A 27,669-nucleotide genomic window follows, 5' to 3' on the forward strand; every position below is an offset into this window, starting at 1 on the left:
GCCTACTATTGCTCTGTCACAGAGTTCCATGAGAGGGCCTACTATTGCTCTGTCACAGAGTTCCATGAGAGGACCTACTATTGCTCGGTCACATAGTTCCATCACAAGGCATACTATCGTTCCACCACAGAACCCACTCTTTGTCCCCAAGTGCCGTTTCAGAGCCCACTACCTGTCTTGAGAGGTGGACATTGATTTCTGCTTCTCTTCTAAAGCTGTAGTGGCCAGTCTCTAGCTCTGTTGATTTCTGCATCTCTTATAAAGCTGTTGTGGCCAGTCTCTAACTCTGTTGATTTCTGCATCTCTTTTTAACATGCTGACCAGACCGGACACGTCGCGTGCGCGAGCGTCGCAAAATAAATTTAGAAATCCATGTTATTCAATTATTGCACCCACACTGCTCGCGCGCGTCAACGAGCGTCTGCGACGCCAAGGGCTGAAATAGAACTCCTTTCTATTTCTGACGCAGATCGTGCTGAAATTCCTGCCTCTCCCATCTCCTCATTGGTTTATAGAATCAGGTACTCACGTGGGTGATTGAAAGACGAAATGTTTTGCTGGTTGTCGTGGTAAAAGTGTAGATGCCAATCACCATATAAGTTCAAAGATGAAAAAGCCTGGAAGGAGGAGAGATGACTAGAAACAATTCGGTTGGCCGTTTTATGTGTGGATTAATTGTCGGAGTAGAGGACCTTGTGCATTTCAGGTAAAATAACAACTCAATGTTTATATCCCAGGACAAATTAGCTAGCAACAGCAAGCTAGCTAAATAGGACAAATTAGCTAGCAAGTGCAAGCTAACTAGCTAAATTGCCATACATGTTTAATGCTTTTTGACCTGTCCCCAAATTAATGTCATTGGTTCAGAGTTTGTTTTGATATTTTAACCTGCCTGTCGTGATCGCTTTTGGTGAAGGGGACAAAATAAATGTATGCACGATAGCGCACGATGGCGCACGCACGCAGCCGTTTTGGGTTCCTTGTAATAAAGCTGTAGTGGCCAGGTAACTCTGTTGATTTCTGCATCTCTTCTAAAGCTGTAGTGGCCAGTCTCTAACTCTGTTGACGTCTGCATCTCTTCTAAAGCTGTAGTGGCCAGTCTCTAACTCTGTTGACGTCTGCATCTCTTCTAAAGCTGTAGTGGCCAGTCTCTAACTCTGTTGACGTCTGCATCTCTTCTAAAGCTGTAGTGGCCAGTCTCTAACTCTGTTGACGTCTGCATCTCTTCTAAAGCTGTAGTGGCCAGTCTCTAACTCTGTTGACGTCTGCATCTCTTCTAAAGCTGTAGTGGCCAGTCTCTAACTCTGTTGATTTCTGTATCTCTTCTAAAGCTGTAGTGGCCAGTCTCTAACTCGGTTGACGTCTGCATCTCTTCTAAAGCTGTAGTGGCCAGTCTCTAACTCAGTGTCAACTCTTGGACTCCTTAGTTCCCACCCAAAGCTTCTCAAATGCATGCACCTCTGTTTCACACTGTCTCTCCTTTTCTCATAGTTGTCTATCACCAGGCTCTCTCACTCTCTCTCTCCCTCTCTCTCCATCTCCCTCCCTCCCTCTCTCTCTCTCTCTCTCTCTCTCCCTTCTTCTCTCTCTCTTTCTTCTCTCCCTCAGCACATTCCATTTGGTCTTCAGGGATGCTGTTTAAGCTGGAGAGGAGCAGGATATCTCTCTTTCAATTTAGGTCAACTCCTTGCCCTACTTAAGACCTCCTGATGATTATTACTCTCTCTTTCTCTCTCTCTGTGCCGTGATAACTAGGCCCATTTCCACCATCACATGCCCGCACACGCATTTGTTTCATATATACAGCAATGCTATTAATTAGTAATTATAAAGTGTGGAAAATAGGATGTTAAGGGGTGAACAGTCAATATTGACTGTGGGGTCATGGAAATGCAGAGGCTTGAACAAGTCATGGCAGTGAAGAGGATCACCATTGTTTATGGATGAAGCAGTGTGAAACGGGGTCAAGAACAACGCATATAATTTTCACTGTCCAATCACAAAAGCTGCACTTTCACTTAATTTGAATATGATTGTGATGCGTTCTGCAGCCATTTTGATAAGTAAATGTAGCTATACTATTTCATCTTTCCATCTGAGGACAAAAACCTGACAAAAAAATACAATACTTTCATCTGTGCAAATACACTGGTTGCTATAGCTAACAAAAATAGTTGCTATGCAGGATGGCTAATGTCTTCACACATAGCTAGCTAGTCAACTGAAGCCACAAACTCTACAGTTGGAAGGGCAGCAATAAAAGAGTCTATTTTCATTGCTTTTCTATTCACATTTAATTAGATATAGCTATCCATGATAATAATATTGTTGCATGATTTTGCCTGGATCAGAAAAGTTTGTCTCGTCCGTGCACAGCATTCTCCGTGCATGGGCAAGATCGCATTTCAAAAGTGAGAAATTGTTTCCGAGGTCAGAAAGGCAGACAGCAAGGTTTACCAACCCTCACTGTTGGAAATCAAATGCTAGGCTAGAAGCAAGAGGACATCATTTGTTAATAAATGTCTTACTTATAACATTGGTCGCATGGCAGAGATAGATTGTTGGTCGCATATTGCGTTTGTCCGTTAGCCTAGGGCTTTGGAATACAAGTGTGAATCCTTAGCCCAGGGCTAAAGCTTAGCGCCAAGTTAACAAATGCTTGTGTGAACACAGGATAAGCTAGCCCAGGACCAGTCTTAGCCTGGGGCTAAGATAGCCTGGGGCTAAGAACAATGCAGTGTGAAAAGGCCTTATATGTCAACATACTGTATGTGCTTCTGTGCCACAGTGACCTGAAAGTTTGAAATGCCTGTGTGACAGAGATAAATTACATTATGATGTGCCTCTGCAACACAGAGAAATCATATCACAATGTGCCTTTGTGACAGAAAAATGACATCACCTTGTAATTCTGTAACACAGAAAAATTACATCACACTGTGCCTTGCAATACAGAGAAATTACATCACTATGTACCATGACGCAGTGATGTCATAATTAGGTCCCGCTGTTACACAGAGAAATGACATCACAAAGAATTATATCTCCATATGATTCTGTGACACAGAAAAATTACATCACAAAATGTTACTGTGATGCAGATATACCATTACACCACAATGCATACCTGTGAGACAAAGTATATTATATCTCTATGCATCTCTGTGACACAGAGTGAGACAGAAAAATACATCACCATCAACAAACCTTTCTCTAGTTTGATATCAAACATTTATTTCAATATTTAGACATTGTCAACCTCATAGAATGGTGAAATACAGAGTGACTTCTGACTGAGACTTCGGTTTCGTTAGCAACAAAGCTATCCACCAATCACCACGTCTATTCTGAATGCACACAGGCCAATGTTACAGATGTATAATAAAGTCAACTGACCTAGCAACCATGGAAATATAATGACTAGATTATATTTCTATAAATTCTATTTCTATGCTCTCAACTCTATACAAATACATCCTCTGCCTAAACGTCAAACATCTTCTTCTGCCAAACCTGATTTCTTTCTGTAGATATGTTGTCCTACCTACTCTACACTGTAACAGCATTGTCTGCATGGCAAAGTTACAAAGATTGTATTTACAGTGATAGAAAGAATGAAGAGTTAATCAATTGGTTGATTGATTGATAAATTGAGTAGGTATAAATCAAGGTACCAGCCATAACTTTCAAAAGGTGTCATATACAGAAAATAAGCCTTTAGATACAGTACATATCAAATTACCATGCAGATATGACCACAGTTTAAAGCCATCATGGAAGGTACAAGTATACAGGAAAATATACTTTTCCCCTTCAGTTGTCGCTGCTAATAAAGCCTTTGAGACGTAAAAAATATGTGTAATATTTATATAATATCAATTCAGTTAAAATAAAAAAAAATGAAAACCTTGATTATTGATAGAAATGTTCAACAATATTTCAATTTTATACATCCAGTCTTACTTTTGTATTATTGTGTACAAACCAGGGGTTGGAACCAGTTCAGGGAACAGAACCGAAAACTGGAAATGAACAACATTTTTCAAGGAACAGAATCAGAACCGGGAATGAAAGTGATTTATACTGTTCCGGAACATAACTCTTATTTTAAAAGGATGGGAACCGTTTAATAACGTTATTTTATGCAACAGGCATTTTTTCTGTCCCACAAAAAAATGCTTCAAAGTGCCTATGCAAAGCCCTCACCCTTTCACTCAGAAACGTATTCCAGTGTCTGCCTGACTGCCAGCTGAAAGTCTTAATAAAAAAATAAAAAATGTACTTTGTGGTATCCAATTGGTAGTTACAGTCTTGTCTCATCGCTGCAACTCCGGTACGGACTCGAGAGAGAGGCGAAGGTCGAGAGCTGTGCGACCTCCGAAACACAACCCAACCAAGCCGCACTGCTTCTTGACACAATGCCCACTTAACCCGGAAGCCAGCCGCACCAATGTGTCGGAGGAAACACCATACACCTGGTGACTGTGTCAGCGTGCACTGCGCCTGGCCGGCCACAGGAGTCGCTAGTGCGCGATGAGACAAGGACTTCCCTGCCGGCCAAACCCTCCCCTAACCCGGATGATGCTGGGCCAATTGTGCACCGCCCCATTGGTCTCCCGGTCACGGCTGGCTGCGACAGAGCCTGGACTCAAACTCAGAATCTCTAGTGGCACAGCTAGCACTGCGATGCAGTGCCTTAGACCACCATGCCACTCGGGAGACCCAGCTGAAAATCTTTGCCTGTGTGGGTACGTGTGTAGGCTACCTGCCCTGCCCTCTGAAGCATAGGCTACTGCAGCCTACTGACATTACTAGCATGATTCATAAACTAGGGAGAGACATTTTTAATTGGAGAAGAATGGATGAACTTTTTCAATGGTAGTTAAGGATACTATAGTAATTGCATTTCACATTGGATTTATTAACTACAAAAAGGTAAGACGTGTTTGTTATTTATTATTCTGGTGCCGCTCTGCACACAAGCTTGCTAGCTAGCTCTGGTCCAACGTTAAGCCAACTCTCGGAAGTTCAAAGACATTCAATGTTCCTCCATAGAAGCCCCTCCTACGTAGGTACAATTCTGTAGGCCTAATTCAGATCATGCATGTCTTAACAAGATGCCCAGTGTTTCAAGCCAAGCCTCCTCTTCCACCCTCTCTTGTTCTCTCCCCTACAGTTGTCTGTCCAATGTAAACACCTATAGCTCCATAGCAAGCTGCTCTATCCACTGATTGAAGAAGTCATTTAAATATATGTATTTTTTTTACTTTGATTTCAGAGGTTTAAAAAGGAACAGAAATGAATGATATGAACAATTTTTGGGGTACGAACCGGTTCAGAACTTTATTTTGCTGGTCGGAACAGTGGAAAGGAACAAAAAAAAAAGAATGGTTGGGTCTGTTCAGAACAAAACGATTGGAAAATAATTTCAGTTCCAGCCTCTGGTACAAACACAAACAAGCTCAATACATTAATTCTCTTGGTAATCCAAATGCAACTGGCATATCATGACCACTGTAAAAGTGAGTGTAAACACTATTGTAGCTATCTCAGGTGTCATGAGTAAAGGTAGTGTTCTATGCACATAGCACTGTATATCAGGGATCTCAAGCAAGCCGATTTTATGTTGTCTAACCTCGATTTAACCTCATTAATGACAGAATGTGGACCCAGGTGAAATGACTTTGAGACCCCTGATGTATATGAACAGTAAGTTCTTGGCAGTTTTATAAAGGTATCAGCGTATCAGAGGCTGGTGGGAGGAGCTTTGAGAGGACGGGCTCATTGTAATGGCTGGAATGAAAAAAATGGTTTCCATATTTTTGATGTGGTTGATACCGTTCACTTACGTAGTTTGGATACTGAGTATGACTCACTTGTTTACTGTTCTCTTGTGGGAGGGAGAGGGATGCTATTGTCGTTATACAACCTCTCCTCAGTCCTGAATCGTGCATGGTGCATTATAGCCCAAGGAACACTAATGTATGATTGATTTTAATCTAACAGCATGACCAAAGTTCCCAGCACAGGCTCTGCTGCCACATTGTCCAATCAGGAAAATCAAACTGGACAATTAAATCAATTATTGTGCACATATCAATGAACCGGGAAGAGCAGCCTCTGCCGAGAGTGGTTTCCCTTTATGTCACTCATCAATAGATACATTTACTTACAAATTATTTGAGTGCACAGTAAGTAGCATTAACAACTTGTACAGCTGCAGAAAAAACAATAATTTTCTTAAACTACCATACATGTTGCTAATAGGAAAAAAGTCACTGTATCAAAAAACAGCAAAAACTTGTTAGTATACTTTTTCAAAGGCAATACAGGATGCAAAGTGTAAAGTCCCTCTTGAATTTCCAGTCTTTAAGCAAAACTAATTTGATTAAGGTACTGTATCCACTGCTCCTGGTAAGCAATTATCTTACATAGTTAATCCACTGCCCCTAGAAATATATTGTCTTACATACTGTATCCACTGCCCCTGGTAGTCTATTAACATACTTCATTTGCTGCCCTTGTAAGCATGTTATACTGTTCGAGGGATACAATGTGTGGATAAAGCACAGGGAAAAACTGGTGAGTTCACAGCGCTAATTAGGATTGCAAAATTCTGTTAATTTTCCACAAATTCCCAGGTTTTCCAGAAATCCCAGTTGGAAGAACCTCGGAGTCATGAGGGAAGTCAATCAGGATTTCTGGACAAACCAGGAATTTGGGGAAAGTTAACGGAATTTTGCAACCCATGGATAATATTTGGTGATTTCTTAAAACGTTGCTCTGTTATAAATCACCTGCCAAACCAATTCATATCCCGCAAAAGTTCTAAAAACAACAACATTGAATAAACACATATTTGTTAAAATAGACTATCAATAATTAGTAATAAGCCAATGAAGACATCTGAATATTGTTGGCAGATCAATCGGAGAACTATAAATATGTACATAGCAAAAAATATAAACATTTCTTTTCACAATTGTCATGGTACTGTATGTATGAAAGTTGTCTTATGAAAAGCCCCTCCAGCGTTGCTATGCAGTGCAACACCCAATCACGGTCACATTACCCAAGGACATTTATATGTTGCTGAGAAAGAGCACAGAACATCAATGGAAAAGGCCTACAAAACATCATGTCCATCAACTTAATTAATAACTTGCATGGTTCATTGCCGTCAAAGGCTCTTGCAGGTTGATAACAAATAGTATCAAATTCGAAGTTCAAACCACTATAGCCATTGTATTAAAAGAGTTAGTACTTGTGCTTGTCAAATGGATGAAAGTTTATGTAATGAAATAAGGGTTGAAAGGTTTGCGCAAAATGACTTTGTGGCGATTATTCCAGCATCTCCTGCATTCTTAAAGGACCATTTTGTGTGTGATAGTGTTTCATTTTCAAATCAAAAAAGAACCATGGCGCTTGGCTGGTGTGTAAAACCCGCGAATTCAGACAAACAAAGAGGTGTAATGGGTTTGCCCTCAAAAATGTGTCACATAAAGCTTACTTCATTATTTAATGTTTAAAATAGAAATATATTTACTGCATTTCTCAAAGAACACACACCAATACATTTAATCTGGTCCTATCAAACCAGGTCTAACAATAAACTGCTGAAAACAAAAAAAATCTGATTTTTGCAGAATGGAAAAACACTGTAGTGGCCTTACTGTACTAGACACAATGAGCTAGCTAATGAGTTATGACCTTTAGAATGGCACTGGAAAAGTTAAGCCAGCCCAGTTAACACCACTGAATCCATGATGGATTTGATAATATACAGTCGTAGCTGAATGTGTTCAATGGTCCTATTGTGGGTTCCAGACTAGATCCAGTGTAGAAGGCCACTCATGGGGGGACAAATAGGCCACCACATGGGCAGTAAGGGGGAATGGTAAGGGTAAGGGCTGACTGGGGCAGCTGTTCATTCTCTATAGGCCAGTCCCAGGGTGGGGGGCGGTGTGGGGGAGGTCCCTTTGAAATAGTTCCTGGAGTTGTCTGGACTCTGACCTCTATCCGGGAGCAGGATGATGTTGCCTTTTCTCCGCAGGGTGGATTCCCTGCTGGAGGCGATGGAGAGGGTGTCGGAGGCGGCCTCGCTTCCTCCTCCTAGTCCCTCCACAGGGGTCACACGGATGGTGGTGATGCCTTGGTGGGGGTGGTGGTGGTGGTGGTAGTGAGGGTGGTGCACGTGTGGGTGACCGCCTCCCCCACCGCCACCGCCGCGCTCGCTGCCGGTGTCGGTGCCCGTCTGGCTCCTCCTGCCATCAAAGGAGCCGTAGCCGTCCTTGAGCGAGTCGCAGCTCTCCGAGTCGCGGTTGAGGTCGTTGAGCTCGAAGGCCTGGCGGATGCTGCCACGCTGCTCCTGGGGCTTCCACCTCCAGGAGCCACTGCCGTCCGGAGGCTTGATCACAGGCTTGTTCTCTGGATGGGCCTCCACCCTCACGATCCCCTGGCCGGGCTCCTGGTCCATCAGGGCCTTGTACTGGATGGAGCCTGTGCAGCTGACCACGCTGCCGTCCTCTGAGCTCTTGGGGCTGCCGTGCTGGAGCAGACCCTGCTGCTTGGACATGGTGATGACCTGCATGATGCGTGGCTGGTTAGTTAGACTGTTAGTCCTGCAGGGGGCGCCCTCCTTCAGCCACTTGGAGCGAATTGAGCCTCCCCCACCAGGAATCCCACCGCCGCCATAGTTATCCTCCCTGTCGTCATCATCCTCGTCCTCCCTACTGGAGGTGCCGCTGTTGACATGCTCCTGCGTCTCCTCTGGGATGTGGACCAGCTGGGAGGAGCCTGGCCGGGACTGGATGGACACGCGGGCCCCCCCTGCCAGGCCGCTGCTGCCCCCGTTGTGGGGGAGGTGGTTGGACAGTGGCACGGTGCTGGCAGCCAGCTTCATGTACTGGGCAGGGATGTGTCCCTGAGCACGGAGCTCTGCCTCCAGGCCCATGGCAGATGGCTCAGAGCTGCACCTCAGCTCCATGGTCCTCTGAGGCGAGGAGGAGGAGGACGTTGAATGGTGGCGTCCCACAACCACCCCGCTGTCCATCACCTGAAGAGAGAGCTTGCGGTTCTCGTTCTTGCTCTTCCACTGAGACAGCAGCTGCTTGGAGCGTGTGGAGTCCATGGAGGAGTGGATGCTGGCGTGGCGGCGAGGGACGCGGTGCTCCTCGGGTAGTGAGCCACCATGTGACCTGGGTAACGTGCTACTGTTGAAGGTCACCAGACAGTCCTGTTTACCCATGGGACTCGGCGGGGTTATGCACTCCAAGTTGGCGCTGGCCCTCTTCAGATTATTCAGGGAGCTGGACTCGCGGCAGGAGGGCACCCGGGTCAGAATGGTCTCGGGGTGGGCCGCGGTGAGGCCGTCAGCGGTGCTCACGCTATTTAGGCTGTTCATGCTGTTGAGGCTGTTGGGCTGCAGGTGGCGACCTGCATTCTGGCTGACGTTTGGCACAGTGTTGCTCCTGGGGGGCTCGCGGAGCGGGGGAGGCTGGGGTTGCTGTCTGGATGTGTCCTCACTGGGCTGGAAGTTACCCACTGCATACAGACCCTGAGAAGAGGAGAGACCATGACAGCATTCATTATTGGTTCAACTTATCTATAACCTATATCTACCTCTACCTACTGTATCTATCTACCTACAACTGTCTAAAATAAGTCTCTTTTGGGAAGACACCATTCATTATAGGTTGAATGACCTATCCTGAACTACCTCTACCTACCTTTCTATTCCTACTATGTCTATATCTACCTATAACAAAATGGTCTTAGGCGTCTCTAGACAGACATTAGTATAAACTTCCAGGATTCCATTATGTTTTTTCAAGCACTATTGAAGCACAGTGAATATACAGTATCTGACACAATAAGACATAAATAGCCTAACCAAGAGCCAAGAGCCATTTGTTCAACAGGAGGACTGCAAGATTGTGACAGTGGATTTGTCATGGTCATTGAGTCAGATAGAATGCAGCAGTCCAAACAAAACTGTTGGGGTAAATTACCAGTAGCACGATCATAGCCACAATCACAGCCTCAAGCACCTCTGATTGAAGAATATTAAATGTGAGGATATTGCATGGGTGTGTGTAGGCGGTGTGTCGTGTGTGTGTGGGATGTGCATATGTGGTATTTATAACTTGCTATGATTCAGTACAGTCAAAGATGGAACTGGATTTTACAGCACATTGCTGAAATGGACAGTATCTTTCCCAATCGTAATCATGTTATGTATCTGCACATTAAGCTAATTCAATGCACATTTCATTTTGTCACATATCCTTTACCGTATAGCCTACTTACCATATAGCCTACAGTATTTAAATAATGTTCAAACATTGATACACTCATAAACTCACCAAAAAAAGAAACTGACCTTTTTCAGGACCCTGTCTTTCAAAGATAATTCGTAAAAATGCAAATAACTTCACAGATCTTCATTATAAAGGGTTTAAACACTGTTTCCCATGCTTGTTCAATGAACCATAAACAATTAATGAACATGCACCTGTGGAACGGTCGTTAAGACACTAACAGCTTACAGACGGTAGGCAATTAAGGTCACAGTTATGAAAACTTAGGACACTAAAGAGGCCTTTCTACTGACTCCAAAAAACACCAAAAGAAAGATGCCCAGGGTCCCTGCTCATCTCCGTGAACGTGCCTTAGGCATGCTGCAAGGAGGCATGAGGACTGCAGATGTGGCCAGGGCAATAAATAGCAATGTCCATACTGTGAGACGCCTAAGACAGCGCTACAGGAAGACAGGACGGACAACTGATCATCCTCGCAGTGGCAGACCACATGTAACAACACCTGCACAGGATCGGTACATCTGAACATCACACCTGCGGGACAGGTACAGGATGGCAACAACAACTGACTAAGTTACACCAGGAATGTACAATCCCTGCATCAGTGCTCAGACTGTCCGCAATAGGCTGAGAGAGGCTGGATTGAGGGCTTGTAGGCCTGTTGTAAGGCAGGTCCTCACGAGACATCGCAGGCAACAACATCTCCTATGGGCACAAACCCACCGTCGCTGGACCAGACAGGACTGGCAAAAAGTGTTCTTCACTGAAGAGTCGCGGTTTTGTCTCACCAGGGGTGATGGTCGGATTCGCGTTTATCGTCAAAGGAATGAGCGTTACACCGAGGCCTGTACTCTGGAGCGGGATCGATTTGGAGGTGGAGGGTCCGTCATGGTCTGGGGCGGTGTGTTACAGCATCATCGGATGGAGCTTGTTGTCATTGCAGGCAATCTCAACGCTGTACGTTATAGGGAAGACATCCTCCTCCCTCATGTGGTACACTTCCTGCAGGCTCATCCTGACATGACCCTCCAGCATGACAATGCCACCAGCCATACTGCTCGTTCTGTGCGTGATTTCCTGCTAGACAGGAATGTCAGTGTTCTGCCATGGCCAGCGAAGAGCCCGGATCTCAATCCCATTGAGCACGTCTGGGACCTGTTGGATTGAAGGGTGAGGGCTAGGGCCATTCCCCCCAGAAATGTCCAGGAACTTGCAGGTGCCTTGGTGGAAGAGTGGGGTAACATCTCACAGCAAGAACTGGCAAATCTGGTGCAGCCCATGAAGAGGAGATGCACTGCAGTACTTAATGCAGCTGGTGGCCACACCAGATACTGACTGTTACTTTTTTGATTTTGACCCTCCCTTTGTTCAGGGACACATTATTCAATTTCTGTTAGTCACATGTCTGTGGAACTTGTTCAGTTTATGTCTCAGTTGCTGAATATTGTTATGTTCATTCAAATATTTACACATGTTAAGTTTTCTGAAAATAAACGCAGTTGACAGTGAGAGGACATTTCTTTTTTTGCTGAGTTTATAATAGCATGAATCATATTGCTCAAACTAGTGCATCCTGTTCTCATTCGTAAAGATAATTGAATATCTCTAACACCCTATACAAAAGCGCAACAGGACTCAACAAACAAGATAGCGAAACATGTCACTATTCATTACATCCATCAATATACAGACAGACAATATTATACCACCTTATATCAGCGAATAATCAAATCAAATGTAATTTAGCAGATGCTATTGCAGGTGTAGCAAAATGCTTGTGTTCCTAGCTCTGACATTGCAGTAATATCTAACAATTCACAACAATACACACAAATGGAATTAAGAAATATATAATATTAGGACGTAGTCCGGAGTATAAATACAGTATATACAGTTGAAGTCGGAAGTTTACATACACTTAGGTTGGAGTCATTAAAACTCGTTTTTCAACCACTCCACAAATTTCTTGTTAACAAACTATAGTTTTGTCAAGTTGATTAGGACATCAACTTTGTGCACGACACAAGTAATTTTTCAACAATTGTTTACAGACAGATTATTTCACTTATAATCCACTGTATCACAATTCCAGTGGGTCAGAAGTTTACATACTCTAAGTTGGCTGTGCCTTTAAACAGCTTGGACAATTCCAGAAAATGATGTCATGGCTTTAGAAGCTTCTGACAGGCTAATTTACATAATTTGAGTCAATTGGAGGTGTACCTGTGGATACATTTCAAGGCCTACCTTCAAACTCAGTGCCTCTTTGATTGACATCATGGGAAAATCAAAAGAAATCAGCCAAGACCTCAGAAAAAATATTGTAGACCTCATCAAGTCTGGTTCATCCTTGGGAGCAATTTCCAAACGCCTGAAGGTACTACTTTCATCTGTACAAACAATAGTACGCAAGAATAAACACCATGAGACCACACAGCCGTCATACCGCTCAGGAAGGAGACGCGTTCTGTTTCCTAGAGATGAACGTACTTTGGTGCGAAAAGTGCAAATCAATCACAGAACAACAGCAAAGGACCTTGTGAAGATGCTGGAGGAAACAGGTACAAAAGTATCTATATCCACAGAAAACGAGTCCTATATCGACATAACCTGAAAGGCCGCTCAGCAAGGAAGAAGCCACTGCTCCAAAACAACAATAAAAAAGCCAGACTTCAGTTTGCAACTGCACATGGGGACAAAGATCGTACTTTTTGGAGAAATGTCCTCTGGTCTGATGAAACAAAAATAGAACTGTTTGGCCATAATGACCATCGTTATGTTTGGAGGAAAAAGGGGGAGGCTTGCAAGCCGAAGAACACCATTTCAACCGTGAAGCACGGTGGTGGCAGCATCATGTTGTGGGGGTGCTTTACCGCAGTAGGGACTACACTTTACAAAATAGATGGTATCATGAGGAGGGGAAATTATGTGGATATATTGAAGCAACATCTCAAGACATCAGTCAGGAAGTTAAAGCTTGGTCGCAAATGGGTCTTCCTGTCACGCTCTGACCTAGGAGAGCTGTGTTTTCTCTGTTTAGCTAGGTCAGGGTGTGATAGGTGGGTGGGCATTCTTTGTTTTGTTTTCTATGTTTTGGCCGGGTATGGTTTCCAATCAGAGGCAGCTGTCTATCGTTGTCTCTGATTGGAAGCCATACTTAAGCAGCCTGTTTTTCCCTGTGTTTTCGTGGGATCTTGTTTTTGTGCAGCTGTGTGTGAGCAGCCCCAGAACGTCACGTTTGTTTCAGTTTTCACCTGTTTTCTTGTTTTGTTCGAGTTCACAATTAAAAGATGTGGAACTACTGGCATGCTGCGCCTTGGCTAATTTATGACAGGGAATATGAAGATAGCACTCGTGACACTTCAAAATGGACAATGACCCTGAAACGTTTGACCCAAGTTAAACAATTGAAAGGCAATGCTACCAAATACTAATTGAGTGTATGTAAACTTCTGACCCACTGGGAATGTAAAAGCTGAAATAAATCATTCTCTCTACTATTATTCTGACATTACACATTCTTAAAATAAAGTGGTGATCCTAACTGACCTAAGACAGGGAATTCTTACTAGGATTAAATAACAGGAATTGTGAAAAACTGAGTTTAAATGTATTTGGTTAAGGTGTATGTAAACTTCCGACTTGAACTGTATACAGCAATAGTTGAATAGGATTGCCTTGACTAGAATACAGTATATACATATGAAATGAGTAAAACAGTATGTAAACATTATTAAAGTGACCAGTGTTCCATGTCTATGTACATAGGTCAGCAGGCTCTAAGATGCATGGTAGAGTGACCGGGTGGTAGTCGGCTAGTGACAGTGACTAAGTTCAGGTCGGTACTGGGTGGAAGCCGGCTAGTGATGACTATTTAACAATCTGATGGCCTTGAGATATAAGCTGTTTTTCAGTCTCTCGGTCCCAACATTGATGCACCTGTACTGACCTCGCATTCTGGATGATAGCGGGGTGAACAGGCTGGGCATTGGGTGGTTGATGTCCTTGATTATCTTTTTTTGCCTTCCTGTGACATCGGGTGCTGTAGATGTCCTGGAGGGCGGGTAGTGTGCCCCCGGTGATGCGTTGGGAAGACCATATCACCCTCTGGAGAGCCCAGCGGTTGCAGGCTGTGCAGCTGCCATACCAGGTGGTGATTCAGCCCGAGAGGATGTTCTCAATGGTGCATCTGTAGAGGTTTGTGAGGGTCTTAGGGGCGAAGCCGAATTTCTTCAGCCTCCTGAGGTTGAAGAGCCGCTGTTGTGCCTTCTTCACTACACTGTCTTTGTGGGTGGAGCATTTCCGATTGTCAGTGAAGTGTACACAGAAGAACTTGAAGCTTTTCACCTACTGCACTGTGGCCCCGTGGATGTAGATAGGGGCGTGCTCCCTCTGCTGTGTCCTGAAGTCCACAATCAGCTCATTCGTTTGAATGGTTTCAATAAGATTCATTTTTAGATTAGTTCTCTCCAATCCTGGTCCTAGTGACATATCGGGTTTGCAGGCTTTGTTCTATCCCAGTACTAACACACCTAATTCAATTAATCAATTTGACCTGTTATTTCATTAACTAGATGTATCAGCTAGGTATGTTACAACATGGACTAAAACAAAAACCTGCACCTCCTGTCGGTCTCCAGGGCCAGGACTGAAGAGCCTAGGGATGTGTCCGAAATGGCACCATATCCCCTATATAGTGCACTTCTTTTGACCAGAAAACATGGTGCCTTTATAGGGGATACGGTGTAACTGGCAGAGCAGCCTACATCTACAATAGTAGAGTGTATCACCAGATAGTGTCCATGGATCAAGACCTAGAAGATCAGTGATCTAATAGAGATATACTAGATTTACTTGAGATGTACTGCAGATGCTGTACCTTAATTTGACCCAGTTTCTCACAAAAGGAAAATAATCCTGTAGATTATAGATGGATTATAATTAATGGACATTTTCTGGGGGGGTTCATAAAATATTTGTTAGGGCTAATCATGTCTGAGATTTTTAAGGGAAAATTAGCCTTTTTAAACCTCAAATGGACTACAAATTTGGATTTCCTGCTGTTCAGGTAAATTCCTGCAACAACAGCATGATCAAATTAAGATACGGCATCTGTAGCTCTACTAGAGATCTACTAGAGCATCTCACCAGGTAGACGGCGATCCCTCCTCCGATGAGGAAGCCACAGTAGACGTCAATGGCGTGGTTCTTGAACTGGATGATGCGGGTCAGCCCACAGATGATGCCACCCATGATGAAGGAGAAGACCAACAGGGGCTTCAGCAGCTTGGCGGATTCTGTCAACGTCGCGTTGAAGTACATCTGGAGAAGAGAGGAGCGATACACTCCGGCATCCATATCAGGAAGTCACCAACTAACTAACTAAAGACTTCCTAGTATGGATTCCGTACAGTTAATAATTCAGCTGTCTTCTATACAGTTGTCTATAGACACTGTATATACAGTTTAATTAAGGATTCTACTCTGAACAAATTGTTCTGGTCTGTAGAGAGGCCTGGAATCAATATACTATAAACAAAGGACTTTTAACTTCAAACGGAGGTAGCCCCTTGTTCAAAACTTGATTTGCATTACGATTGCAGTCCAATTCAATCATTACAAGGATGACTCATGTTTTGGAGAACATTACAACCTTTTACTGCAGTGGCCTGAATCAGCGTCACATGGAGTGTTTCTTGGTAGTCTTAAACCAATCTACTTTGAAAAAAAAGTATAGACCTCACACACATGGTTATGGGCTTGTACCATGTCAGATATAGAGTTGAAATGTATTCCATTTTGAGTTTGCATCCCAATGTTACACTTTATATACACCATATATATATAAAATGTATGTATAAAATGAGTGGATTCGGCTATTTCAGCCACACCCATTGCTGACAAGCGAGCACACAGCCATGCAATCTCCATAGACAAACATTGGCAGTAGAATGGTCTTACTGAAGAGCTCAGTGACTTTCAACGTGGCACCGTCATAGGATGCCACCTTTCCAGCAAGTCAGTTTCTCAAATTTCTGCCCCGCTAGAGCTGCCCCTGTCAACTCTAAATGCTGTTATTGTGAAGTGGAAACGTCTAGGAGCAACATCGGCTCAGCTGGAGAGCACTACCTGCCTCAATGCATAGTGCCAACTGTAAAGTTTGGTGGAGGAGGAACAATGGTCTTGGGCTGTTTTCCATTGATCGGGCTAGGCCCCTTAATTCAAGCGAAGAGAAATCTTAACGCTACAGCATACAATTACATTCTAGACAATTCTGTGCTCCCAACTTTGTGGCAACAGTTTGGGGAAGGTGCTTTGCTGTTTCAGCATGACAATGCGCAAAGAGAGGTCCATATAGAAATGGTTTGTTGAGATTGGTGTGGAAGAACTTGACTGGCCTCTACAGAGTCCTGACCTCAACCCAATTGAACACCTTCGAGATGAATTGGAACGCCGACTGCGAGCCAGGTCTAATCGACTAACATCAGTGCCCGACCTCACTAATGCTCTTGTGGCTGAATAGGAGCAAGTCCCCGCAGCAATGTTCCAACATCTAGAGGAAAGCTTTCATAGAAGTGTGGAGGCTGTTATAGCAGCAAAGGGGGGACCAACTCCATATTAATGCCCATGATTTTGGAATGAGACGAGCAGGTGTCCACATACTTTTGGTCATGTAGTGTACATCACAGAATAATTAAATATAACAAAACCATTTCACATAAACACCAGATTTCCTGCGTTTTCTTATTTTTAAAATGTTGATTCATTATGAAATGAGGATTTTTTTTTAATGACATTCCACCCATGAGGCCTCTAGAGGGTGATTTTGTCATTTGACTGCAGGAAATGTAGTAATAATCATCGTAGAGCAGCATCCAGTGCACTTGGATGAGAATCAGTTATACCAGATTGCTGTGAGGCAGTAGGCAGAGGAGATGTGTGTGTGTGTGTGTGTGTGTGTGTGTTTGTGTGCGTGTGTGTGTGTGTGTTTGTGTGCGTGTGTGTTTGTAGCTGGATTACTTACAGAGATATAGACAGCAGCGAAGGCGGCCAGAGTAGCATGCTGCGAGGGAAAGGACTTCCTAGAACGACAGGGGAGGGAGACAGACATTTTAATCTTCTGCTTGAGAGATAGTGAGACAGACTCTAAAAGGAAATCCACCGTAAAGGGTACAACCCATGATCGCATTGCCACAGCAGTGAGTTGGTTTTATTTGCCCCTCAAATCACTGACCATATTATAAGTCGTTTGAGCACATAAGCATAGCAGGCCTTTGTTATAAACCAAGCCTGAGCTAGCTTGCCAACAAGGAATAAAGTCAACAAATAGCCCTTTATTTACTTTAATAATAAAATTACGGCCAATCTGATTTCAGGGCTGTGCTGTAGCCACCATTTGTCTATGGTCCAGACCCACTTGTCTTCTAGAGTTTTCCAAACCCTACATCATTTGTACAATACAAAAACAGCACCCTTAAAGGACTTAAAAGTGAGTTTTGTCTGACAACTGATGGACTTTCTAATATCGATGCCATAGTTAGGGCAAATGTTAACAGGCCAACTTCCCATCATGAGAGGCTGGACAGAACAGAAGACACGGTATACATTCTGCATATTGATGAGCAACAGGAAGTGACAGCCGTGGTAAGATCTGAAAATGATAGCTGTGAAACGCTCGGCTGCCTGGGCTGTGTGTGGGTGCAAGCAGGTCTGCCACAACATTCCCTGTTTCGTAAGTGCACGGGGGATGAACTGAGTGGGTTGTAGAAACGCCATCTTCAGTTTTCCTCGCTCTCTTCTCATTGCGGTACCAGCAGACCGTAGCTAGGACTGCTACATTGTTCAGTGAGTCAGACTCAGTATTCATTAGGTTAATCCAGTGACTTGGTAGAGAGTGGAGACATTAAGTGCCTTTAACAAACTAATGTCTCTGAGACTGGTAGTGAGTCACTCCTGAGGTAGAGGCTTCTATGGGTGTTTTTCCGCAAGCTAGCGCTGTTATTAACATTACACTGTTATTAACATTACGCTGTTATTAAACATTACGCTGTTATTAACATTACACTGTTATTAACATTACGCTGTTATTAACATTACACTGTTATTAACATTACGCTGTTATTAACATTACGCTGTTATTAAACATTACGCTGTTATTAAACATTACGCTGTTATTAACATTACGCTGTTATTAACATTACACTGTTATTAACATTACACTGTTATTAACATTACGCTGTTATTAACATTACGCTGTTATTAACATTACGCTGTTATAACATTACGCTGTTATAACATTACACTTATAACATTACGCTGTTCTTAAACATTACACTGTTAGTAACATAACGCTGTTATTAACATTACACTGTTATTAACATTAGACTGTTATTAACATTACACTGTTATTAACATTGCTAATGAGCATTTTGTAACATCCCACTGGGCAAAAACTGGTTGAATCAACGTTGTTTCCACGTCATCCCACATACTTTAGTATTCACTTTAGTTTTTTTTACAGACTGAAGTCTACAATATTTACTGTAGTATACTGTAGTATTACAGTTTACTATAGTATAAATACTGTAGTTAAAGAAATTGTAGTGTATACTACAAAATAAATTACTGTAGTGTTTTTGCACACTATAGTATACTGTAATATTTACTCTAGTATTTTGCGGACTGTAGTATACTGTAGTATTTATTGTTGTGTTTTTGCGGACTGTAGTTCAGTATACTGTGCTATTTACTTTAGTGTTTTTGGGGACATTACTGTAGTATTTACTAAAGTGTTTTTGTTTTATTATCTTTGGCATAGAAGTGGGGGGGCTTTCTCCTTGAGGAAACCTACTGAAGAAATACTAAAAGAGCAAATCTTCCATAAGCAGTAGGTCTGAATAGATAGTTCATAGCTTCTGCTCCTTTCTATAACCTACAGGGAACACAATATATTGTCTATACTTGGCATGCAGGTTTCTCATCGACGGATGGCACAAATTGGGATATCGGGGAGTGGAATGAGCAGGGTATATGCAAATTAAATACTGCAGTATTTACTATAGTCTTTTAGTGTTTTTGCGGACTGTAGTGTTTTTGCAGATATTTTATTTTGAGGATAATACTGTAGTGTTTAGTATAGTATAATACAACATTCTATAATAAGTACTACACATAATCGAGGGATACTACAGTGTGTAGTAAAGTATCCTACAGTAAGTATACTACAGTTTCTGTATACTACTACAATATTTTTTACTTTCTGAAGGCACTGTATACTGTTTCAAACTTTACTACATTACAGAGGTATGCTAATGACCATCTGTGGTAACCCACTAGAGATGACCTCGCAGGCCACTTAGAAAGCACAGTTTCAGAGCCTGTGTTCACAAGCTCCAAGGTTAAGTATGCCCTAGGTTCAAATCTAGGATCAGATCTAGGATCAGCTTCCCCTCCACTAGTCCTAATCGTAACCATTAGTGGGGAAAATGCAAAACTGTCTAGGGCAGGGGTGGGCAAATGTTTTGGCTGAAGAGGCCACATCAGGATTTCAAAATTTAGCGGAGGGCCGCACAGATTTTTATTTGGGCTGATTTGTTCATCAAAAGCAATTTGCGTGCCAGAAAAAGGGCAGTTATTTTAAAATATACAGGTCCATTATAATTTCAACATACTTTCTGTCAAGTTTTAGACATTCAAGAGTGGCCTGGAGTGTTTTTTTAATAATACCTCCTCCCTTCAAATAAAAATAGTCATACTTCCCGCGGGCCGTATTTTCCCACCCCTGGTCTAGGTGCAACTTCACCCTACACCTGTTTCCACAGACACAGTGGAGATTATTCATAAATGCTTACTGCCATGGTCAACCACATGTTCTACCAACCATCTAGTTTCTCCTGAGGGTGATGGTGCATGCGTCATTCAAATCTCTATGCATATTTTAAATACATTTTCAGAACATTCTGCTTTACTGGGCCCGAATCCATAAACTGTCTCAGGGTAGGAATTCTGATCAAGGATCAGATTTTCCCTGTCCATGTAATCTTATTTATTATTACTTATTTATTAACGCAAAAATGATCCTAGATCAGCACTCTGACCTGCCAGAGTTGATGACGGCTGGGTCTGCTCCATCAGAACAGATGTCCTCTATGATGAAGGAGCTGTCGTCACAGGTCATGTTGAGCGTGGTGTAGTTGGGTTTACACACTGTCAGGAAGTAGGGGGCGTGGTAACCTGTCGACAGCTGGATGATGTCAGTGATGAGAGCCGTGATGCATAAGCCAAATACATGAACCCCTGGTAGAGAGAGATGGGAGGAAGAGGGGAGAGGGAGAGACAACCCGCAAAGGTGGGGACAGAAAGCGGGAGAGCAAGGGAGATATTACTCAGCTAATCACCAAAAGACAAGACAAAACACTATACAAAACATGTGGCTGTTCACTACACAGCTAGGTCCCACAGAGTGTATGTTTTGTGAAGTGAGATAGACCATATGTTTTTCAAAATGTAATGATTGAGAAAATACCAAAACTTACCAACAAACCGAACAGCTCGCCGTATATACGAGTTGAAATTGCAGCCGGCTGCGTTGATATTGGCCTCTGTTTTGACCCCACTCTTTTTCCTGGACAGACAGCAATACAGGATACCTTCGCCTATCATTATCTACGGAGAGATTTGACAGAAAGGACAGACAGAGTGAGGGTTTAATTCCTGCATGTTGAATAATTGGACCTAATAATTTATTAATAGGAGTGCAATTCCATTCCTGAATTGGCTGGAATTTAAATGGCAATGACACTAACTGACAGATAAGTTATTCATAATCTCAGTTATGAGTTGCCTGTGGATAGCAGCAGCTGTTAGGGAAGGACAGACAGCTAAAGTCAATGCAGGGCTGCTCCACCACCTAAACCTTCTGCTTGTGAATCAGCTAAACTACAGTACGCGCCTATGAGGTAACTACACTGACAGCCTGACAATGAGGCAGCTACACTGACAGCCTGACAATGAGGTAACTACACTGACAGCCTGACAATGAGGCAGCTACACTGACAGCCTGACAATGAGGCAGCTACACTGACAGCCTGACAATGAGGTAACTACACTGACAGCCTGACAATGAGGCAGCTACACTGACAGCCTGACAATGAGGTAACTACACTGACAGCCTGACAATGAGGTAACTACACTGACAGCCTGACAATGAGGCAGCTACACTGACAGCCTGACAATGAGGTAACTACACTGACAGCTTGACAATGAGGTAACTACACTGACAGCCTGACAATGAGGTAACTACACTGACAGCCTGACAATGAGGCAGCTACACTGACAGCCTGACAATGAGGTAACTACACTGACAGCCTGACAATGAGGCAGCTACACTGACAGCCTGACAATGAGGCAGCTACACTGACAGCCTGACAATGAGGCAGCTACACTGACAGCCTGACAATGAGGCAGCTACACTGACAGCCTGACAATGAGGTAACTACACTGACAGCCTGACAATGAGGCAGCTACACTGACAGCCTGACAATGAGGCAGCTACACTGACAGCCTGACAAAGAGGTAACTACACTGACAGCCTGACAATGAGGCAGCTACACTGACAGCCTGACAATGAGGTAACTACACTGACAGCCTGACAATGAGGTAACTACACTGACAGCCTGACAATGAGGCAGCTACACTGACAGCCTGACAATGAGGTAACTACACTGACAGCTTGACAATGAGGTAACTACACTGACAGCCTGACAATGAGGTAACTACACTGACAGCCTGACAATGAGGCAGCTACACTGACAGCCTGACATTGAGGCAGCTACACTAACTGTCTGCCTGTGGGGCAGCTACACTAACTGTCTGCCTGTGGGGCAGCTACGCTAACTGTCTGCCTGTGGGGCTGCTACGCTAACTGTCTGCCTGTGGGGCAGCTACACTAACTGTCTGCCTGTGGGGCAGCTACGCTCACTGTCTGCCTGTGGGGCAGCTACGCTAACTGTCTGCCTGTGGGGCAGCTACACTAACTGTCTGCCTGTGGGGCAGCTACGCTAACTGTCTGCCTGTGGGGCAGCTACGCTAACTGTCTGCCTGTGGGGCAGCTACACTAACTGTCTGCCTGTGGGGCAGCTACACTAACTGTCTGCCTGTGACACCTGACGCTATGCTGAGGTAGAGATCTGTTACAACTGGACGACAGCTGGGACAAACCTTAAACAGCTAGCACGTACCATCTCACCTGCTGGGGAGAAACAACTGACCTGTGTGGAAACACTAAACATCTGGGTCGAACCATCTAACCAGCGTGTGAGATTTCCCTTGGCACATACCGTGAGGGAAAAAAGTATTTGATCCCCTGCTGATTTTGTACGTTTGCCCACTGACAAAGAAATGATCAGTCTATAATTTTAATGGTAGGTTTATTTGAACAGTGGGAGACAGAATAACAACAACAAAAAATCCAGAAAAACGCATGTCAAAAATGTTTTAAATTGATTTACATTTTAATGAGGGAAATAAGTATTTGACCCTCTGCAAAACATGACTTAGTACTTGGTGGCAAAACCCTTGTTGGCAATCACAGAGGTCAGACGTTTCTTGTAGTTGGCCACCAGGTTTGCACACATCTCAGGAGGGATTTTGTCCCACTCCTCTTTGCAGATCTTCTCCAAGTCATTAAGGTTTCGAGGCTGACGTTTGGCAACTCGAACCTTCAGCTCCCTCCACAGATTTTCTATGGGATTAAGGTCTGGAGACTGGCTAGGCCACTCCAGGACCTTAATGTGCTTCTTCTTGAGCCACTCCTTTGTTGCCTTGGCCGTGTGTTTTGGGTCATTGTCATGCTGGAATACCCATCCACGACCCATTTTCAATGCCCTGGCTGAGGGAAGGAGGTTCTCACCCAAGATTTGACGGTACATGGCCCCGTCCATCGTCCCTTTGATGCGGTGAAGTTGTCCTGTCCCCTTAGCAGGAAAACACCCCCAAAGCATAATGTTTCCACCTCCATGTTTGATGGTGGGAATTGTGTTCTTGGGGTCATAGGCAGCATTCCTCCTCCTCCAAACACAGCGAGTTGAGTTGATGCCAAAGAGCTCCATTTTGGTCTCATCTGACCACAACACTTTCACCCAGTTGTCCTCTGAATCATTCAGATGTTCATTGGAAAACTTCAGACGGGCATGTATATGTGCTTTCTTGAGCAGGAGGACCTTGCGGGCGCTGCAGGATTTCAGTCCTTCACGGCATAGTGTGTTACCAATTGTTTTCTTGGTGACTATGGTCCCAGCTGCCTTGAGATCATTGACAAGATCCTCCCGTGTAGTTATGGGCTGATTCCTCACCGTTCTCATGATCATTGCAACTCCACGAGGTGAGATCTTGCATGGAGCCCCAGGCCGAGGGAGATTGACAGTTCTTTTGTGTTTCTTCCATTTGCGAATAATCGCACCAAATGTTGTCACCTTCTCACCAAGCTGCTTGGCAATGGTCTTGTAGCCCATTCCAGCCTTGTGTAGGTCTACAATCTTGTCCCTGACATCCTTGGAGAGCTCTTTGGTCTTGGCCATGCTGGAGAGTTTGGAATCTGATTGATTGATTCCTTCTGTGGACAGGTGTCTTTTATACAGGTAACAAGCCTAGATTAGGAGCACTCCCTTTAAGAGTGTGCTCCTAATCTCAGCTCGTTACCTGTATAAAAAACACCTGGGAGCCAGAAATCTTTCTGATTGAGAGGGGGTCAAATACTTATTTCCCTCATTAAAATGCAAATCAATTTATAACATTTTTGACATGCGTTTTTCTGGATTTTTTTGTGTGGTTATTTTGTCTCTCACTGTTCAAATAAACCTACCATTAAAATTATAGACTGATCATTTCTTTGTCAGTGGGCAAACGTACAAAATCAGCAGGGGATCAAATACTCTTTTACCTCACTGTAGGCACGCCCTCTCTGAACAACTTAGTATTTATTGTCAAATTTTGTTACTGTTCTTTAACAGCCTATGTTTTAAAAAAAAAATTCTAGGATCAATTACTACTATATAGCCTATACTGTACAGATTAACGTGTGCGTTCGGCACAGTAGGAGGTGCATGACATTTAATAGGGCAATGCCTGCATTTACTTTAATGATGAGAGGATCAGTGAGTGGGAACAAATTAAGCAGGCAGTATATATAGTCAAGGCAATCATATCTCCTGCTGCAGTGTAGTGATGTTATATAGATGATACTGCATTTCTTAAAGAAGAGACCCAATATGAAGTTAATGACTCAAGGAGAGCGATAGGAGTTGCATTAACCATCATTGAACATGTTGCTAGAGGCAAAGCCATTATACTGAAAGGTTTTCAGTATGGCTTTGTATTTTTGGCTGTCTGTAGTTTTTGTGTGTAATACTAAAGATGACCTAGTGACCTATTTCTTCTCAACAAAAGGAATTAGATTACAAGTCGCAGCTAAATATCTGAACCGTATCCAAGTTGCCTGCGAAGCCAGTGTCATAGTGTGATAACGTCGTCATAGCTAAAGTCAAAGAAAGCAACATAGAGAAACCAAGTGTAATCTGTGTTTCGACCAAACATCAAAACCAAATCATTCAAGCATAAACAAAAACAAGAAAACCCTTCACTAGGAAGCTGTTTTACAAGTCATAAAATCTGTCTGTCTGTCTTTCTGTCTGTCCCTCTGTCTGTCGGTGTTGATGTTCTGACAGTGGCCCTAGGTGGGCGGCAGTCCAATCGAAGCTGACAGCGCCAGCCAAACTGTACGGGCCTGAAAGACAAGGCATGACACTGCAAGAAGCACCACCCCGCAGGTTGCCTAGGTGATAACAGTCGAAGGAGAGAAAGAGAATGTGTCGCCGAGCGAGACGCTGTCAGAGGAATTTTTGCTGAGGAGCATTGAGAGAGAGCAGCAGCAGAGTAACGCTAAGAACTGTACAAATATAACATGTCCAATTAATGGATAATTGTATGAATATAACACGTCAAATTAATGGAGAATTGTTTAAATATAACACATCAAATTAATGGAGAATTGTATGAATATAATATGTCAAATTAATGGAGATTTGGGGTGATCATCAACCAGCAAAATCAGGACATTATATTTTAGGCCAACACTTTTCATAAAAGTCCATGGGAACCTGTCTCGCAGACACCTGTTTTCTCACATTACTAGTGTAATGAATACAGAAGACACCATAGACAGAACAACATAGAGATGTTATCTTTATAGAAGATACTATTACAAAACCATGACCTTTAGCAAAATGATGACACTTGACCCCTACACCCAAGAGCGGAACACTTCTGGAAGAGTGAGATATTAAAACAATGAAAACCTATTCTTAACTAGACCCTAAAAGCGGAACCACTCTACAGGAAAAAACTCTAGGGAGCTTACACTTCCCTCAGAAGTGATCCCATAGCCTATGAGTGAATTCATCTGCATGAGTAAACACATCTGAGCATACCATTGGGAGAAAACCCTTCTGATAAATCCAGGAAAATGAGAATGCAAAGTTATTAAATGTGATACTTTTTTGGAATGAACCCCAGACATTGTAAGCAAACCCTTTGGATTCTCCCTGGACCCTTAGGAGTGAACTCTCATTCAGCATGAATAAACCATAAGATGTGAGCACTGATATGTGGATGAACCCTTTGGAAGGAACACACATGAGTATAAGGGTATGCTGGCCGTGAGTAACCCTTAGAAGTGAAATATGAAGAGTGAATTTTGCTGGTACACTAAATATAGAACCCTTAGAGGGGGACTATTCACACTCACAGAGAGTAAACCAGGACTGAGTGAGTTTGCCAGCAAACAGGCCCTAAAGCCTTAGACGTGATCCCTTGGTAGTGCAATTAGGGTCCCTTGAGAGTAAGAGCACACTGCTGTTATGAATTAAAGACATTGACACTATTCTCAGCATGCTCTGGTGAACGGAGAGGGTGAACTCTGATCTGGAGAGTAAAACTGATCCTAATCTATTTGATCTATAGGCATTCCCTTACAAATAGTGGAATCATGATGCTTGTCTTGGGTCATGTTCTTTAGGCATCAACGGAATACATTTTACTTAAACCAGGAGTCACTACCTGGATTTGTCCAACAAGATCTGCTAATTTTTGTTTCTGGGATGGAAATAGCTATTTCCACCATGCTGATCCATTGGAGTGTGCTAGATAACTAAAGCTTATTTTATTAAACTCCATTGTTGCATGCGCTGCATTATGCATTAAATATGTGCTTTTCACTGTCTATGAAGATATAGCTTTGAACCTCATAATCTGTATGCATCTTTTGTTTTTCTTCATGGGTTCGTGCAGGTGACCTCCCCAGACAAATTGGTAGAATGGTTAGAATATGTGTTGGAGGATGAAATGGGAGACAGTGCTAAACTTCTTGGGAGGAGGCTGAGCCAGTGCTATAGCAGCTGGTCACATGCAGGAACACATGCAATGAGTTATTGCTTTTATGCTTCTTGTTTTATGAAGAATGTATGCATTTTCTACATGTGAGTTAATGTTCTTAAATCTTGTAATTTTCTTTTAAATTGAGAGAATTCTCAAAATAGGGGATTATGGTAGAAATTACAAGATTATGTTATAATGCTGTTATTGCATCAAATGGTTGTTTTATGCAAACGAATAAGGGGTTGTAAGATTGCTCATCTGTGTGTGTTTTACTGAGGATGAGCCTCTAGAAGATTTACGATGTCTTTGGGTGATACTGCATTCCAGCATGAGCATGAGTTAATGTTTCTATTCTATAAGGTACCAGGGAGAGATGACTCCAGGGCCAAACCCTGGTCTCTACACAATGAGATACTGTCCTCTGTGAATTATAAGTATCTTTTATACAAATCTTAACCTTGTGACCCATTCCATACATCTGTTGTTTGTCATGAACATCCAGGAGGATGGATTTTGCTCTAAAATGCTGTGGCTCAAATCCGCTCGTTGAGTTCTCAGTGATCACCTCCAGGGGTGTTTACCGACCAGCTCCATTACTGCACTAATTAAATAATAAAGTTTGATTGTTTTGAAGAAATCTAAGGAGAGACTCTCCTTTTGATTACAATAATTCCACCACAGGAATGAGGTTTGTGGTTACACTGACCGTGGCTGCAGGTCCAGCGAAGGCCAGACTGAAGAGAATGAGGAAAGGGATGGCCTCCTGCGCGGGCTCGATGTAGGGCATGCTCAGACTTCGGTCATTGCAGCTGTAACCCGACCGCACCGGTTTGAACACATCGGTCAGCTCCAGAAAATACAGACTGACCACAGAGGAGGCCAGGATGGGAAGCTAGAGGAAGAGAGAGAGAGAGAGAGA

General features: G+C 43.2%; 1 protein-coding gene and 1 non-coding gene across 2 annotated transcripts in view; both read right to left on the reverse strand.

Moving 5' to 3' along the window:
- Positions 1-3,213: 3,213 nt before the first annotated feature.
- plppr4a (phospholipid phosphatase related 4a) overlaps positions 3,214-27,669 on the reverse strand; it is a 31,885-nt gene continuing 7,429 nt past the window's right edge. The window contains exons 2-7 of the mRNA XM_014190215.3: positions 27,457-27,642; positions 20,855-20,984; positions 20,417-20,615; positions 17,344-17,401; positions 15,468-15,641; positions 3,214-9,556 (exon numbers count right to left, since the gene is read on the reverse strand). Coding sequence (XP_014045690.1) covers positions 7,928-9,556; positions 15,468-15,641; positions 17,344-17,401; positions 20,417-20,615; positions 20,855-20,984; positions 27,457-27,642 — 2,376 coding nt within the window. The 3' untranslated portion in view covers positions 3,214-7,927. The remainder of the gene's footprint in view (positions 9,557-15,467; positions 15,642-17,343; positions 17,402-20,416; positions 20,616-20,854; positions 20,985-27,456; positions 27,643-27,669) is intronic.
- Positions 19,144-19,197, reverse strand: LOC123741936 (U7 small nuclear RNA). The gene has a single exon (XR_006769460.1). It is a non-coding gene; the product is annotated as a U7 small nuclear RNA (small nuclear RNA).

The sequence above is a fragment of the Salmo salar genome, chromosome 03 (assembly GCF_965601325.2).
Source record: "Salmo salar chromosome 03, fSalSal1, whole genome shotgun sequence".
NCBI classification, from domain to species: Eukaryota; Metazoa; Chordata; class Actinopteri; order Salmoniformes; family Salmonidae; genus Salmo; species Salmo salar.